The sequence below is a fragment of the Onychostoma macrolepis genome, chromosome 02, assembly GCF_012432095.1.
Source record: "Onychostoma macrolepis isolate SWU-2019 chromosome 02, ASM1243209v1, whole genome shotgun sequence".
Lineage (NCBI taxonomy): Eukaryota > Metazoa > Chordata > Actinopteri > Cypriniformes > Cyprinidae > Onychostoma > Onychostoma macrolepis.
The window spans coordinates 3,404,984-3,418,326 of NC_081156.1; the positions used below are offsets into that span (position 1 = coordinate 3,404,984).

The 13,343-nt window shown below is 35.8% G+C and overlaps 1 protein-coding gene across 2 annotated transcripts in view; it reads left to right on the forward strand.

Annotated features, from left to right (window-relative positions):
• The window catches only part of ak5 (adenylate kinase 5), a 119,855-nt gene that overhangs the window by 34,122 nt on the left and 72,390 nt on the right, over positions 1–13,343 (forward strand). For both annotated transcript variants that reach the window (XM_058798909.1, XM_058798906.1), the window contains exon 6: positions 10,919–11,110. In XM_058798909.1, coding sequence (XP_058654892.1) covers positions 10,919–11,110 — 192 coding nt within the window. The remainder of the gene's footprint in view (positions 1–10,918; positions 11,111–13,343) is intronic.

The window sequence follows — 13,343 nt, forward strand, 5'->3', positions numbered from 1 at the left end:
GCTGACTCAGCAAAATCCATATATGTGACCCTGGACCACAAAACCAGTCATAAATAACATTTATGTAGATTTGTATATTTGTAGCAATAGCCAACAATACTTTGTATAGGTCAAAATGATAGATTTTTCTTCTATGCCAGAAATTATTAGGATATTAAGTAAAGATCATGTTCCATGAAGATATTTTGTAAATTTCCTACCATAAATGTATCAAAACTTAATTGTTGATTAGTAATATACATTGCTAAGAACTAGACCACTTTAAAGGCGATTTTCTCACCCTCAGATTCCAGATTTTCAAATAGTTGTATCTCAGCCAAATATTGTCCTATCCTAACCATACATCAATAGAAAGCTTATTTATTCAGCTTTCAGATGATGTATAAATCTCAATTTCCCCTTAGGACTGGTTTTGTGGTCACTTATGTGTAGAGCAGTACAGTAGAGTTCAGTCATATATCATATGGATACTTCATACAAAAATGACAATTCTGTCATCATTATTTACTCACCCTCAGTTGGGAGACAAAGTACATGATTCAAGTACTTGAGTAAAAGTACAGATATCCTAATAACATATTACTCCAGGAAAAGTACTCATTTTCATTTTTTCATTTATGTATTTATTGATTTTTTTTTTTTAAGTAAAAAGTACTGTTCAACTTACCATGCTTATTTATTTTGAAATTTGATTTACTCTGTCATATGCTAAGAAAAAGGTATACAGAATCTGTCACTGGAGCAATACACCTTTAAGCCTGTTTCCACCGCAGGAACTTTCCCCAGGAACTAGGCACTTTGGGCCGGTACTCAGCGTGTTTCCCCCATGAGAACCAGGATCTAAATAAAGTTCTGGGTAAAAATTTACCCTCAGAAAGTCCTTGCTCGCGAGGTAGTACTTTTTCAAAGGTCCGGAACTTTCAGGGGCGCTGAGCATGCTGGTTGGTTGAGTTCACCCAGCATTATATTTCAACTACCATATTCGCATAATTTTCTAAATATTACTGTTTTTGTGTCATGAAATGTAGTTTTAAGGGTATTTCAGGCGTGAATATAGTTGTTTAAAAGTCAAGTCTGTGGTTTATTTATAAAGACAGCATGTATTTGAAAATGTGCTTCGCCGATTTCAGAGACGTGAGCTCCAGGCGATCACTGGGCGTTCGGTGCTCATGTATCCCACCAAGAGCAGCCTCAACTTGGCTTAGTCCTTCTGACATTTGCTGCTGGCTCTGATGTCTGATGTAGTGGTTAAACATGGATATAATTAATTTAGGGTAAATCTAATGGGCAGTCTTTGGTCTCATGAATCTATTATTTGTTCCAGGTCATATCGTTTTGGCTGAGCACAAAATGTTTCATAACTTTATATATACATTTATATATTTAAAACTGTATTAAAATGAAAATAAAAAGAGGCAATGCTGTTTGATATAATATTTTGTTACATTGTAATGGATGTACGTTCCCTGAACTACATTTCTGCGGCTAAATGCTTAAAGGTGCTGTATGTAGGATTTTGACTCTACTAAAGCATAAAAATACCATAATATGTTTGCAGATATTTAAGAAACATGCTAAGTTAACATACTTGTTTATATGAAAAACAATGCTAGAGTCAGTTTCTCCTTTCTCCTTTGAAAATGTGCATTCCGGCCCGGAATGTCTGTGTTTGTTATGGTTTGTGAAACCCGCCCACTGCAAGTTTGCCAAATTGTATTTCGGCACCCTGGGTTGCCAGTTAGCAGAAAACACAGCGTATTTAATTTCATTCATCATCATGTGCGCTCGTTTCTGTTGGTTTCAATCTGGCAACCTGCATGTGAGTCAAGTCTGAGGAGTAGGGGCCGGGTGGAAAAAAAAAAAACATCTCCAATATTTTGAATTTGGACTGCAATAACTAGTTCAACCGCTAGGTGTCAATCCTACATACAGCACCTTTAAATGAAAACGAAAAGAGACAGTGGTATTTGATATCATATTTTATTTTATTGTAAATACAGTGAGGAAAATTGCAGTAGCCAAGGCGAGCTGACTGACGTTATCAAGTACGCTGCTGTTCCATTTGCAGAATTACCAGACTTGCGTCATCTCGTCCCCTGGAGTTCACACTCTTGAGTCGAACTTGCGACATCCCAACTACCGGGGACACAAGTCCGAAATTTGCGTACTTGGTATTGAGAAACGGCCCTGGGCTGGGAGGAGCAGTCACGCGCAGTCCTACATCACCAGACTATTTGCCTAATTTTCACAGTACTTTAGGCCTCAATGGAAACACAGACAGCAACAGGTCTAGGGGGGAAAAAAGTTCCTGGGACAAATTGTTCCAGATAATTCCGGTGGAAAAGCAGCTTTTGTATTGCATTTACCCCTAAGGGGTGCATTTTGGTATCTTAAAGGTACATATTAGTACCTAAAGTATACATATTGGTACTTAAATGTTATTAGTTTGAAAGGGTCCCAGTGACAGGTTTTGCTCAGTTGTACATTATTAGGAATTATGGATTGTCAACCAAAATTAGTCAATAAGGTTAATGGACAGAAACATATGGATTTGTAGCAGACATTTTATTATCATATCAAAACATCAAACTTCAATATACTTAAGTATACATCTTAAATTGCATAATCTCTGGGTTTAGTGGGTACTTCTTTTAAATAAGTAATAACTTTGTGACAGTTAAAAACGTATGATTTGTATAATATGAATGTGTAGTTTGAATTTAATCGAGACTATATTTGCCATGTTGTCATTGTCACATGACCTATCAGCGTCAGTTGTGGCACTTCACTGTCATTCACAAATCCTCTCCTGTGGCCTCAGGGGATAGAAAAGTGTTGGATGCACACTTCGGAATCACAGTGGAAGTAGTAGGGCATCCGGGTACTTTTCATCTGCTTCATACTGTGAATTCTAACATACTACTCTTTACACATACTGTTGTTGTTTTTTTTTTTTACCAACTAGGAAATCTTTAGTCGGCAGCCCTGCCACTCTGAATGGAAGTCAACAAGTTTTTTGAAAAATGTAATTGTTTTTGGCTCCACTGACTTGCATTGTAAAGAAAGAAAGGAAGAAACATTTATAATGTACTGAGAAAATGGGTGAAACGTGAGTGAAGATTTGGGAAAAGAAACAGAATATTGTATGTCCAGGAAAATAACCTATGGAATACCGTAAATTTTGTGGAAAATAGGGTTGCCAGATCGCAAAACAGAATACAAAGCAGACATATAGTATGGCACAAATGTTTGGGCTGACGTACCTCTCTCATTCAGCACAAATTGCTAACCTGTTATTTCTTTTACAAACAATGTTTTGTAGTAAATTTGTGTTGTAATATTCACCTGAAACAGCATGTGTTATACTACCGTATATGGTACTCCGCCAGGGGTGGTCATCAAGTTGACCAGCTCAACCCTGCTGTAGTCTACATTACATAAAAACTAATAAATAAATATATAGCAGCCATGTTAACGATCTGTCAGTCACAGACTGTGTGACTTCGCTTCCTCGTGGTTTTTTTTTTGTTTGTTTTTTTCCTGCAACCAACCAACTAATTTAAATTTGGTCAACTAAGCCTCTTCTCTTTGACGTTTAATTGACAATTAGGCGGCAGCTCTAGAGGGTGGGACACAAGCTGTATCACAGTGACTTATTCTTTTAGACAACAGAGTCTTTCTGTTGTCTTTGTTGTTGTTTTAGTGGCCTTTACTGTCAAATTAATAAAATACTGTGGTCATGAGCGTTGTTTTTTTTCTTTTTTCTATTTTCTATTCGGCACTAAAGGGCCTTTGCTAATGTGGTGTTTCAAGCCTGAGGTTGTTTCATCAAGCCGTTTTCTAAATGCAGTTGGCATGTAGCACAGTGCTTTGACTGAGGGCATAATAGTTACGCTCTCAACTGCACTGACATGAGTTAGGAAGACTTCAGCCCTGCATACTTAAAGGACTAATTCACCCTAAAATTTCTTAGGGAATAATTCTTTTCAATCTGAGTATTTAACACAAAATTTAAAAAAGGAAGGGAATTTACAGCAGCATGATAATGACTGACTGGAATGAATGTGGTAACAAGTGGAAACTAGAAGATAAAAACAGAACACTATTAATAGAATTTGAAGATTAGCAAAAGGCTAATTCCACAGAGAGATAAGTGAAAAGAGCGGGACAGAAGCATTTCTCAGAGGGTTACGATCACGGTTAGGTATATTGACAGTCTGTCATGTGTATTACACATGGGGAGGTATAAATGGCAGGGCTCTGAGGTTTTTCTGAAGTGTAATGCTCTTTGAAATTAATGGGAAATATTTAACACTGTGCACAATTTCGAGGTTATTTTTCAAAAAGCAAATTTGTGGCATTGACCATGTGAATTCTTTATAAAAAAACAACAACATATTTTTACGAACTTTATGCGAAAGGTGAGATGTTCTGGATTTTGTAAAAGCATGCATGTTTCAACCTAAAGAATTTCATAAAGCTAAAGCACAACCTAAATAGAAAAGTGCTGGATATGTTCCTGTGGGACGGCATGAATTTAAGATGCTGCTGGGCCTCTGAGGGTTGTCAGAAAATGTCTGGCGTCTTGCTTTAACACTTGTACAAAATTCTCATTCTAAGTTTTTGTTAATTTCCAGATTTAATCAAAATCGTTGTTAGCTTTCGTTGTATGGAAAAGAGTAACTTAAGGTGCTTTCAGACCTGTAGATCGTTTGCTGTGTTCCGAAACGGGGATTAATTTGTTACATTTGTTGCATTTTCTTCTTGGTTCGGTTCGCTTTCACACAGCAACATTGCAAAGCATGTGTTTATACTAGAGGTCGACCGATAGTGGATTTTACCAATACCGATAGCTAGGTTGGACCACACTGGCCGATACCGATTAATCAACCGATAGTTTTCGAAATGGATACTGAAAGAAAGCTAGTGCTTTACTATTTTAAAAAAAAAAGCAGTAACGGTACTAAACCATACTTTGTAAATGAATAAGAATATTAATATTATTTACTATATTGATCATTAAAGTTATTTCATAGTTTGCTAATGTTAAAAGAAGAAACTTTAAAATTAAAAAATGTAGCCTATTAGTAGTTAATAGTGAATGTTGAAATGAACACACTAACAAGGAACAATACTTCTACAGTTTTCATTAATGCTACGAATGGACTCTTATTGTTAAGTATTACCATTTAATTTCAACAGTCATGCTTAAAGATGGTCATCTTTAAATATCTACACAAGGCCATAGCATTAAAATTACATACATATGGATATTGTATTGGTACTCACACACTTTATTTGCTTCTATTTTTTAACACTTGATTAATTGTCTAATTAAAAAAAAAAAAAAAAGTTAGTCACACACCGGGCAAAAGTGCAGCGCTGCGTCTAGGAGAACTCAGAGGTATCACACACACGCACGCACACCAGACGCTTTGTGTTCAAATCAAGTGGCAGTCTAAAACAATTTATTTAATCACCAAACGGACATAAGTTTGCTCCAAGAATGAACAATGTGACATAAATGAGTTTGCAGTTCGGTGTTTAAAAAACACAGAGCAAGCGGAAAGTGAACGCGCGATCTATTACAGCTCTCTATATGAAGCATACAGACTTTATTAGAGCCACAGAAAGACAAACCAGGGTTCCCGCGGGTCCTTAAAAAGTCTTAAAAGGTCTTAAATTTGCTTTATCAAATTTAAGGTCATAAAAAGTCTTAAATTGTCTTAATTATGATTTCAAGAGGTCTTAAATTTGGGTACAGACCAGAATCGCGATACAGCTTAATGTGACGATTAAACTTCAAAAGGCTATAAATAAAATATGAGTGCTGCACGTTTTAAAGTCCGGTGCTGCGCTGCTTTGTGTTCTGGCGTTACCGGGGAAACCGTTCGAAAGCGCCTCCTGCTGGCAGAGAATGAATCTGCATGTTCAATAGGGCTGTTTGTTTTTTTTGTTTTTTAATTATTTTATTTTATTTATTTATTTTTTGCATGTATGTATTGTGTCAGGTCTTCCAGCCAGTTCTATCAAACCTTTACAATTAATCCAGAACGTGGCAGCAAGATTAATTTTTAATGAGCCAAAAAGAATGTAAGAGAGAATGAAGAACGTCACGCCTCTCTCTATTCTAATTCTATTTAAAAAAAAAAAAACTAACACTAGCTTTTCTAATCTTTTTGTATTCGGTTTTCTTTTTATTTATTATACAATTAACAAAAGCAAAAAAGGCCTCTAACACCAGCTTGCTCTATTCTTTTTCTATTCTATGCTTTCTTTTTGTTTATTATATAATAAAAAAAAAATCTCTTGCTACATGTACTGCGTTAGGCTAAATGAGACTTGTTATAGCACTTGCATATTGCTCTTTTGTTGATTTTGATTGCTTCCATTGTCCTCATTTATAAGTCGCTTTGGATAAAAGCATCTGCTAAATGACTAAATATTAGTGACTTATACTATTTTATAGCACTTGGTATTCAATTCTGTATATTATTATTTTTAAGGAATTATGTAGTTATTTAATTCTATACACTTAATTATTGTCCTAACCAACTCCTAACTCTAAACATACCCGTTGGTAACCCTCTTGAAATATTTAACCTAATTTATTTCAATATTCAATATATTTTGGTTTAAAATTCAGTTTTCTTGGAAAGAAGACTTGTGTCTGTGCGAGACTTCAGTTAATTAGCTGCAGCGCTTCACATCTGATGTGCTGTTTGTTTGCATCTGTTTGTTTGATGTTTGAATCAGGTCTCCTCTGTTGGAATAGATGGTGCTGTCCCAAAAAATAGGGTCCTATGCAGTCCTAGAACGGCAGCCTCCAGTATTGCAAGAACATTGGGTTGTTTTTGTTCAGACCAATGCAAAAATCGACCCATGTTTTTACCCTGCAAACACACAGAGCTGTAAATGTGAACTGGTGGATCGATAAGGAGATAATTCATTATAAAAATCTAAACACTAAAATGTGTTTGTATGTTATTTAATTAATATGTGACCCTGGACCACAAAACCAGTCTTAAGTGTCAATTTTTATAGATTTATACATCATCTAAATTAGCTTTCCATTGATGTATGGTTTGTTAGGATAGGACAACATTTGGGCGAGGTACAACTATTTGAAAATCTGGAATCTGAGGGTGCAAAAAAATCTTAATATTGACAAAATCGCCTTTAAAGTTGTCCAAATGAAGTTCTTAGCAATGCATATTACTAATCAAAAATTTACTTTTGATATATTTACAGTAGGAAATTTACAAAATATCTTCATGGAACATGATCTTTACTTAATGTTCTAATGATTTTTGGCATAAAAGAAAAATCAATCATTTTGACCCATACAATGTATTGTTGGCTATTGCTACAAATATACCCCATCGACTTAAGACTGGTTTTGTGGTCTAGGGTCACATATAATAATTTATTGATAATTGTTTAAATTAATATAATTAATACTTTTGACTCATCCATTTTCTTAAAAAATGGTTTAAAGGCTGAAATGTGAAGTGTATAATTTTATAAAACTTTGTTTCGTGAAAACTTCTATCTGAACTGTAAATCATGCTTTTTACATTCATTTTACAGTTTACCATAGACATTGCCCTACCCTGCTCATATGGTATTAATTTTATTTGTGCAGGTCTTAAAAAAGGTCTTAAAAAGTCTTAAATTTGAGCTTAAAAATCCTGCAGCAACCCTGCAAACGTTTTGCTGATAAATGCACAATGCATAATTTATAGCCTAGGGTGAAGTCATTATGTACATTCACAACGATTTGGGACAAATATAATGTAATTTAATAGAAAACTATGTGAATGGCGCTCTGTTCCGCGACAGGATTTTCTGTCGGCTGTATTTAAATGCGAGTCTGGAGTTTCCCGCTCTGTGCAGCGCGCAGTGTCACGTGTCAAAATAAACAACACGTGCTGTCAGTGATTTCCGCCTCCTAGAGGCCGCTCTCGTACTGTATAATGTCAGCGGGCCCTTCTCAGCCACTCCAGCAACGGTTGCAAACTGGAAAACTATCGGCATGGCTTTTTGCCGATGACCAATAGTTCAACTATCGGTGCCGATTAATCAACCAAAACCGATGAATCGGTCGACCTCTAGTTTATACCAAACTGTGTTTATGCAAGTCACATGTGAGTAAAGCTGTCCTCTTATTGGTCAGAGTTCACCTGTCTACGTAAGATGGATTTACAAATTCGCTCCGTGGGCTTATTGTGGCTTTATAGCTGTCCTGGCAAACGCAAAATGTTTTATATATGTAAGTTGCTCTATATATATGTATATATAAAATGCAGTTACAGCCAGCGGGAATCAAGGCTTCGCCCGGACAGCATTCTTGTAATGCATGGAGAAGAGCAATTAATTACACAACGTTTTAATATGAAGAGATGCTCTTTGGTTTTCAACTGCAATAACAAATATTCTCACGAACAAAATCACAGTTTCTCACAAATTCTCCCTCGCATTCACAAAAGACACTGACTGCTGTGTTTTATATAATATATTTCCCGTTATGAATTATGATACTGCTTGGTTCGTTGGTCCGTTGGGTCGGATTGCTTTCTCACCACGAGCGAACCGCTCCTCCTCTTCTAGGAGGTCTCGGTACGCTTGTTTGGTCCACTTTTGGTGCGCACCCCAGTGTGATTGCTGCATTCACACCTGCCCAAACGAACCGTACCAAGAGGGACAACACACTCTAGTGTGATTCAACTGAACTAAATGAGGCAGGTGTGAAAGCACCCTTAGATATTCTGCTACCAAGTTCCATGAAAGTAAACCGAGTTTACCTGAAAAATGAACACATAGCTTTGATATAGCATAGTATTTTTTAATTTATTATAATTTATTCTATTTGATAATTACATAATTACATTATAATTAACTCTTTGACTCTGAAATTGATTTGTTCACAAAACTGGTATTGTAACGTAAGGGGCATGACAACGGAGGTGTGGATCCAAATGCAGCTTTATTTAATAAAACGTAGTCAGACAGGCTGGGTCAGTATCAGCAAACAGTGTAATCCAAGGTACTCCAAAAGAGTTATCCACAGAGCAGGCAAAGGTCAGGGCAGGCAGCAAACAGTCATGAAACAAGGAACAGTCCAAGATCAAAACACAAAGGCACAGCAAGGAAACACGGAAGACCAGGAAACGTTACAGACTAACAATCAACAGTGATGTGAAAGTGTGTGTGTGTGTGTGTATGTGCCATTCTTATAGTGAGACTAATGTGAGATAATGTAATGAGAGACAGGTGATAGCAATTGATGATGAGTGCAGATGAGTCCGGGCAAAGGATTATGGAAAATGGAGCCCTGGGTGAATGGTAAAAGTACAGGGATGGAGTGCCCACAGGTGGAGCTCATGAAGCTCAGTTGGTGATCGTGACAGGTATTTTTTTTTAAAGAAGTCCATTAGTTCACCAAGGCTTAATTTATTTGATAAAAATACAGTAAACCAATAACATTGTGAAATATTATTACAATTCAAATTAACTGTTTTCTAAATGAATATATTTTGAAATGTAACTTATTCTTGTGATATCAAAGCTGAAATTTCAACAGCCATTACTCCAATGTTTAATATCAGATGTGTAATATGCTACTTTAGTAAAAATGTTTTGTATTATTATATATAATGAAAACAGTTGTACTGCTTTATATTTTAGTGGAAACCATATATATTAGATTAAGTCGAAAGTTTTCGTTCCTGTTATTGATTTCAAAAACTATTGGCCAGTTTTTCCACCCTAGTTATTGGTTGACTTTTACTAATCACGTGACCTTCGGTAAATCCAGATCCTTTTTTCAGATAAGTTTGGATTGAATGGCAGGAACAGAGTCTAGTTTAAATGGCAAAAAAATCATTTCAGTGTTTTAGCTTTCAATGACATTTTGCCTGCCATGCCTCTGTTGAGATAATCAGCCCGCTTTTCTGTTTTGTGACAGGCTTTCAGGCTTTTATGAACTGACATTTGTAGTCTTTTTTTCCTCTCCAGTGACTAATTAAGTGCACATTCCCAAAAGGCTTTCCAGCAGGCAACTGGTTAAGAGGATGACAGAGCATTTCAGATCAAATACCTGTTCTTTGAGGTCGTCATTTTGTTAACACTTAATGCACGTATGCCAGTGTAGGTCTGCTGCCAGTTTGGCAAATAGACAAAAGATAAAGTCCACATTTGGTGTATTGTATTTACTTTTCATAGTTTTCAGTTAGTTAAACAACAAGCAAAGAAGTAACAGCACAGCTGACATGCTATTTGAGCAGATACAATTAAGACCTTTGACATGTTAAACATGTTAAAGGAGGCTGTAAATGAAATTGAAAAAGCTTTATACATATAAAAAAAAATCATTAGCATTGTTGAAACAACCAATATGTGTATATTGAACACCAACGCAACGAGCTGTGTTATTACACATCTTAGATTTTTTTGTTAGTCTTTGATAATTGTTTAACTGTGTCCGTAACCATAGAAACCCACTCTATTATTTGCTTTCTCTCGCAGATTTCTTTGCAGCTGAACAATATTGTTGCACACAATAAAGCCTACAAACTAAAATAATAGATCAAATAAGACTGTGACATTTCTCTAGATCCTCAATATTACAAAATGCTGTGCATTTCCTGTGGTTTCACATGTGAATGTTATAGCTAAGACACCTGACGTGTGGTCCTGTGGTCCACATCAAATCTCATTCAGTATAATATGAGGGGCCAGGCAATCTTGAGTTAGACGTGTGACCTTAGAGTGGTTCTTAATAGCTACATCTTCACAGATCACTGAGCCACAAGTTGCTTTGATCTTGACTACCAGAAGGTGACTATACCCAACAATATCGACTTGAATTGAGACATTACTAGTTAGGAGACACTCACCTTCTTTTTTTTCTCTGTAGATTTGTACTCCAGACCTGGTGGTGTTTCTGGCCTGCTCTAACCAGCGTCTGAAGGAGCGTTTGGAGAAGCGTGCGGAGCAGCAGGGTCGCCCAGATGACAACCCTAAAGCTATCGATCGACGCTTGACTAATTTCAAACAGAACGCCATCCCCCTGGTCAAGTACTTCCAAGAAAAAGGCCTCATCGTCACAGTAAGGAACATTTTTGAGTATATTGCTCATAAGTCAGAGACTTCAAATGGAAATGTCAAATGGAAAACTGGATAACACTCTGATAGAAGCAACTGATAGAATTTTTTATTTATTTGGAAGATGACCATGTACAATATTAAACAAATTTTTACATTTAATGCAATGTACAACACAATCTCTTATGGAAGATAATCTAGAGGATTTTACAGAGTATTTAGAATGAAAATGACCAAAATTATGAAATACAGGAAGGGGCAAATTAAAATATATATTTAATAGATACATTTATCTAAAAATAAAATCAAAGCTCAAAAGATGATGTTTCTTAAAATTAAGATTTTAATTCTTTATTGCACCAATAAAACCAAAGATCATTTCAATCTTTTCACCATTAGTAAAAATGTCAACACTAAAAGACTGAAATCAAAGGGACAGTTTACCCAAAACTGAAAATTTTGCAAAACTGAACATTTTCTCGTCCTCACATCATTCCATCCAAACCCATAAGACATCAGGTCATCTTTGAAACACAAATGAAGATATTTGTTAATAAAACCTGAGAGATTTTAGTCCCTCCATTGAAAGTACAAAACTTCACTCGTAAAAAATTATCCACATGAATTGAGGGGTTCAATCCAAGTCTTCTGAAGAGAGACGGTCACATCTGATGAACAGATTTCATTTAAGCTTTAATTCACTTATAAACACTGATCAGTCTTATGGGTTTGGAATGACAGGAGGGTTGAGTAATTGATGAAAGAATATGATAGGATAAGATAGGTTAGGTTTAGATTGGAGCTCAACATCTAAACCCGTTTTTAACCATTTGTAACTTGTAGCATACCATTTAGCGAATTTGTCAGTGAAGGGTGAACAAAGCAGTAGTAAATAGAGCCATACATTATCACTCATAAATGGTCACCTAATAAACATGTTCATTAAAAGTGCATTATATCATGGTGTAGGTAATTGCATGCATCATGTGGATCATATTCATTGATCTTGCATATGTGTAGAAAATGGCATGCATTTTGTGGATCAGGTGATTTTATCTTGCATATTAAACTGGTATCATTTTGACACATTTGTGATTAAAAGTGGCTGCATAATACACCTGCGCTCATTTCAAGATTCATTTCTGTAAATCCCAGCTGCATATACAAGTGTTGGGCTGTGCACTGACCAGGTGCACATCCACCACATAATCCCAACGCTGTCAGTTTCACTAAGACATGCTCTTTATCACTCTGAGTAATTAATACAGACATATAGGGTGATCTGGGACAGGCCGGAAATTAAAAGCAGTTAGATCCAGCATGTGTCAGGATCCCAGTGGAGCCACAAGCTGGGGAACTCTTTTCATGCAAAGGGGATGTGTTATTAGAAAGAAGTTAAATCTGGAAATGAAAGGAAACATATAAGATTTATAGAAATACAAGGAGCAAGGGAAATCAGAAAGTAAAAAGCAATAAATGTCAAATCAAAGTTTCTGATCCAAATGTTCTTTTGGCAAATACTAAGAATGGCACTTCATACTTCATTCTTTTCTTTCTTACAATGGCTACAGGGTAAAGTTCTTGCTAAAAAAAAAACCCCAAAACTAAACATGGAAACCAAACTACTTTTACACTAGATGGAATTGTTTTATCTTTAACAGACATTTAGAAGTTTGCCATTTTGAAAGGCACGCAACTTTTTAAGAAATATTGAATGCAGAATTACTTTCCTTGTGTTTAAAGGGGTAATTCACTTGAAGTCTTGTCATCATTTCCTCGTTCTCATTTAGTTCCAAACCTATTCTGTAAAATACAAAAGAAGAAACTTTTCACTGCATTTTTCTCAAAAATATAAGTGGATAGGGACGTGGGCCGCCAAGGTCCAAAAATGACAAAAAAGTAGGGCTGGCTTCACAATTTCAATTCATCAATTTCAATCGATCTTCATTTTGATGATCATGAACCAATATTGATCCTAAATTCCAAGATAAAACTTTTAGTCTATGATGTTTTCTGTAGATACACTAACACAATGTACTTGTAGCAATCTCAGTTTTCAGATTCAGTCAATTTTATCATCAAATTCAAACAATAAAAGTCATTCTTTAAAGTGCCCCTATTACGGATTTTTGAAAATGACCTTTCATGCAGTGCATAACTTAGCTCTAAGTGAATGAAAACATCCTGCAAAGTTTTAAAGCTGAAAGTGTACCGTTTATAAAGTTATTGTTTCTCAA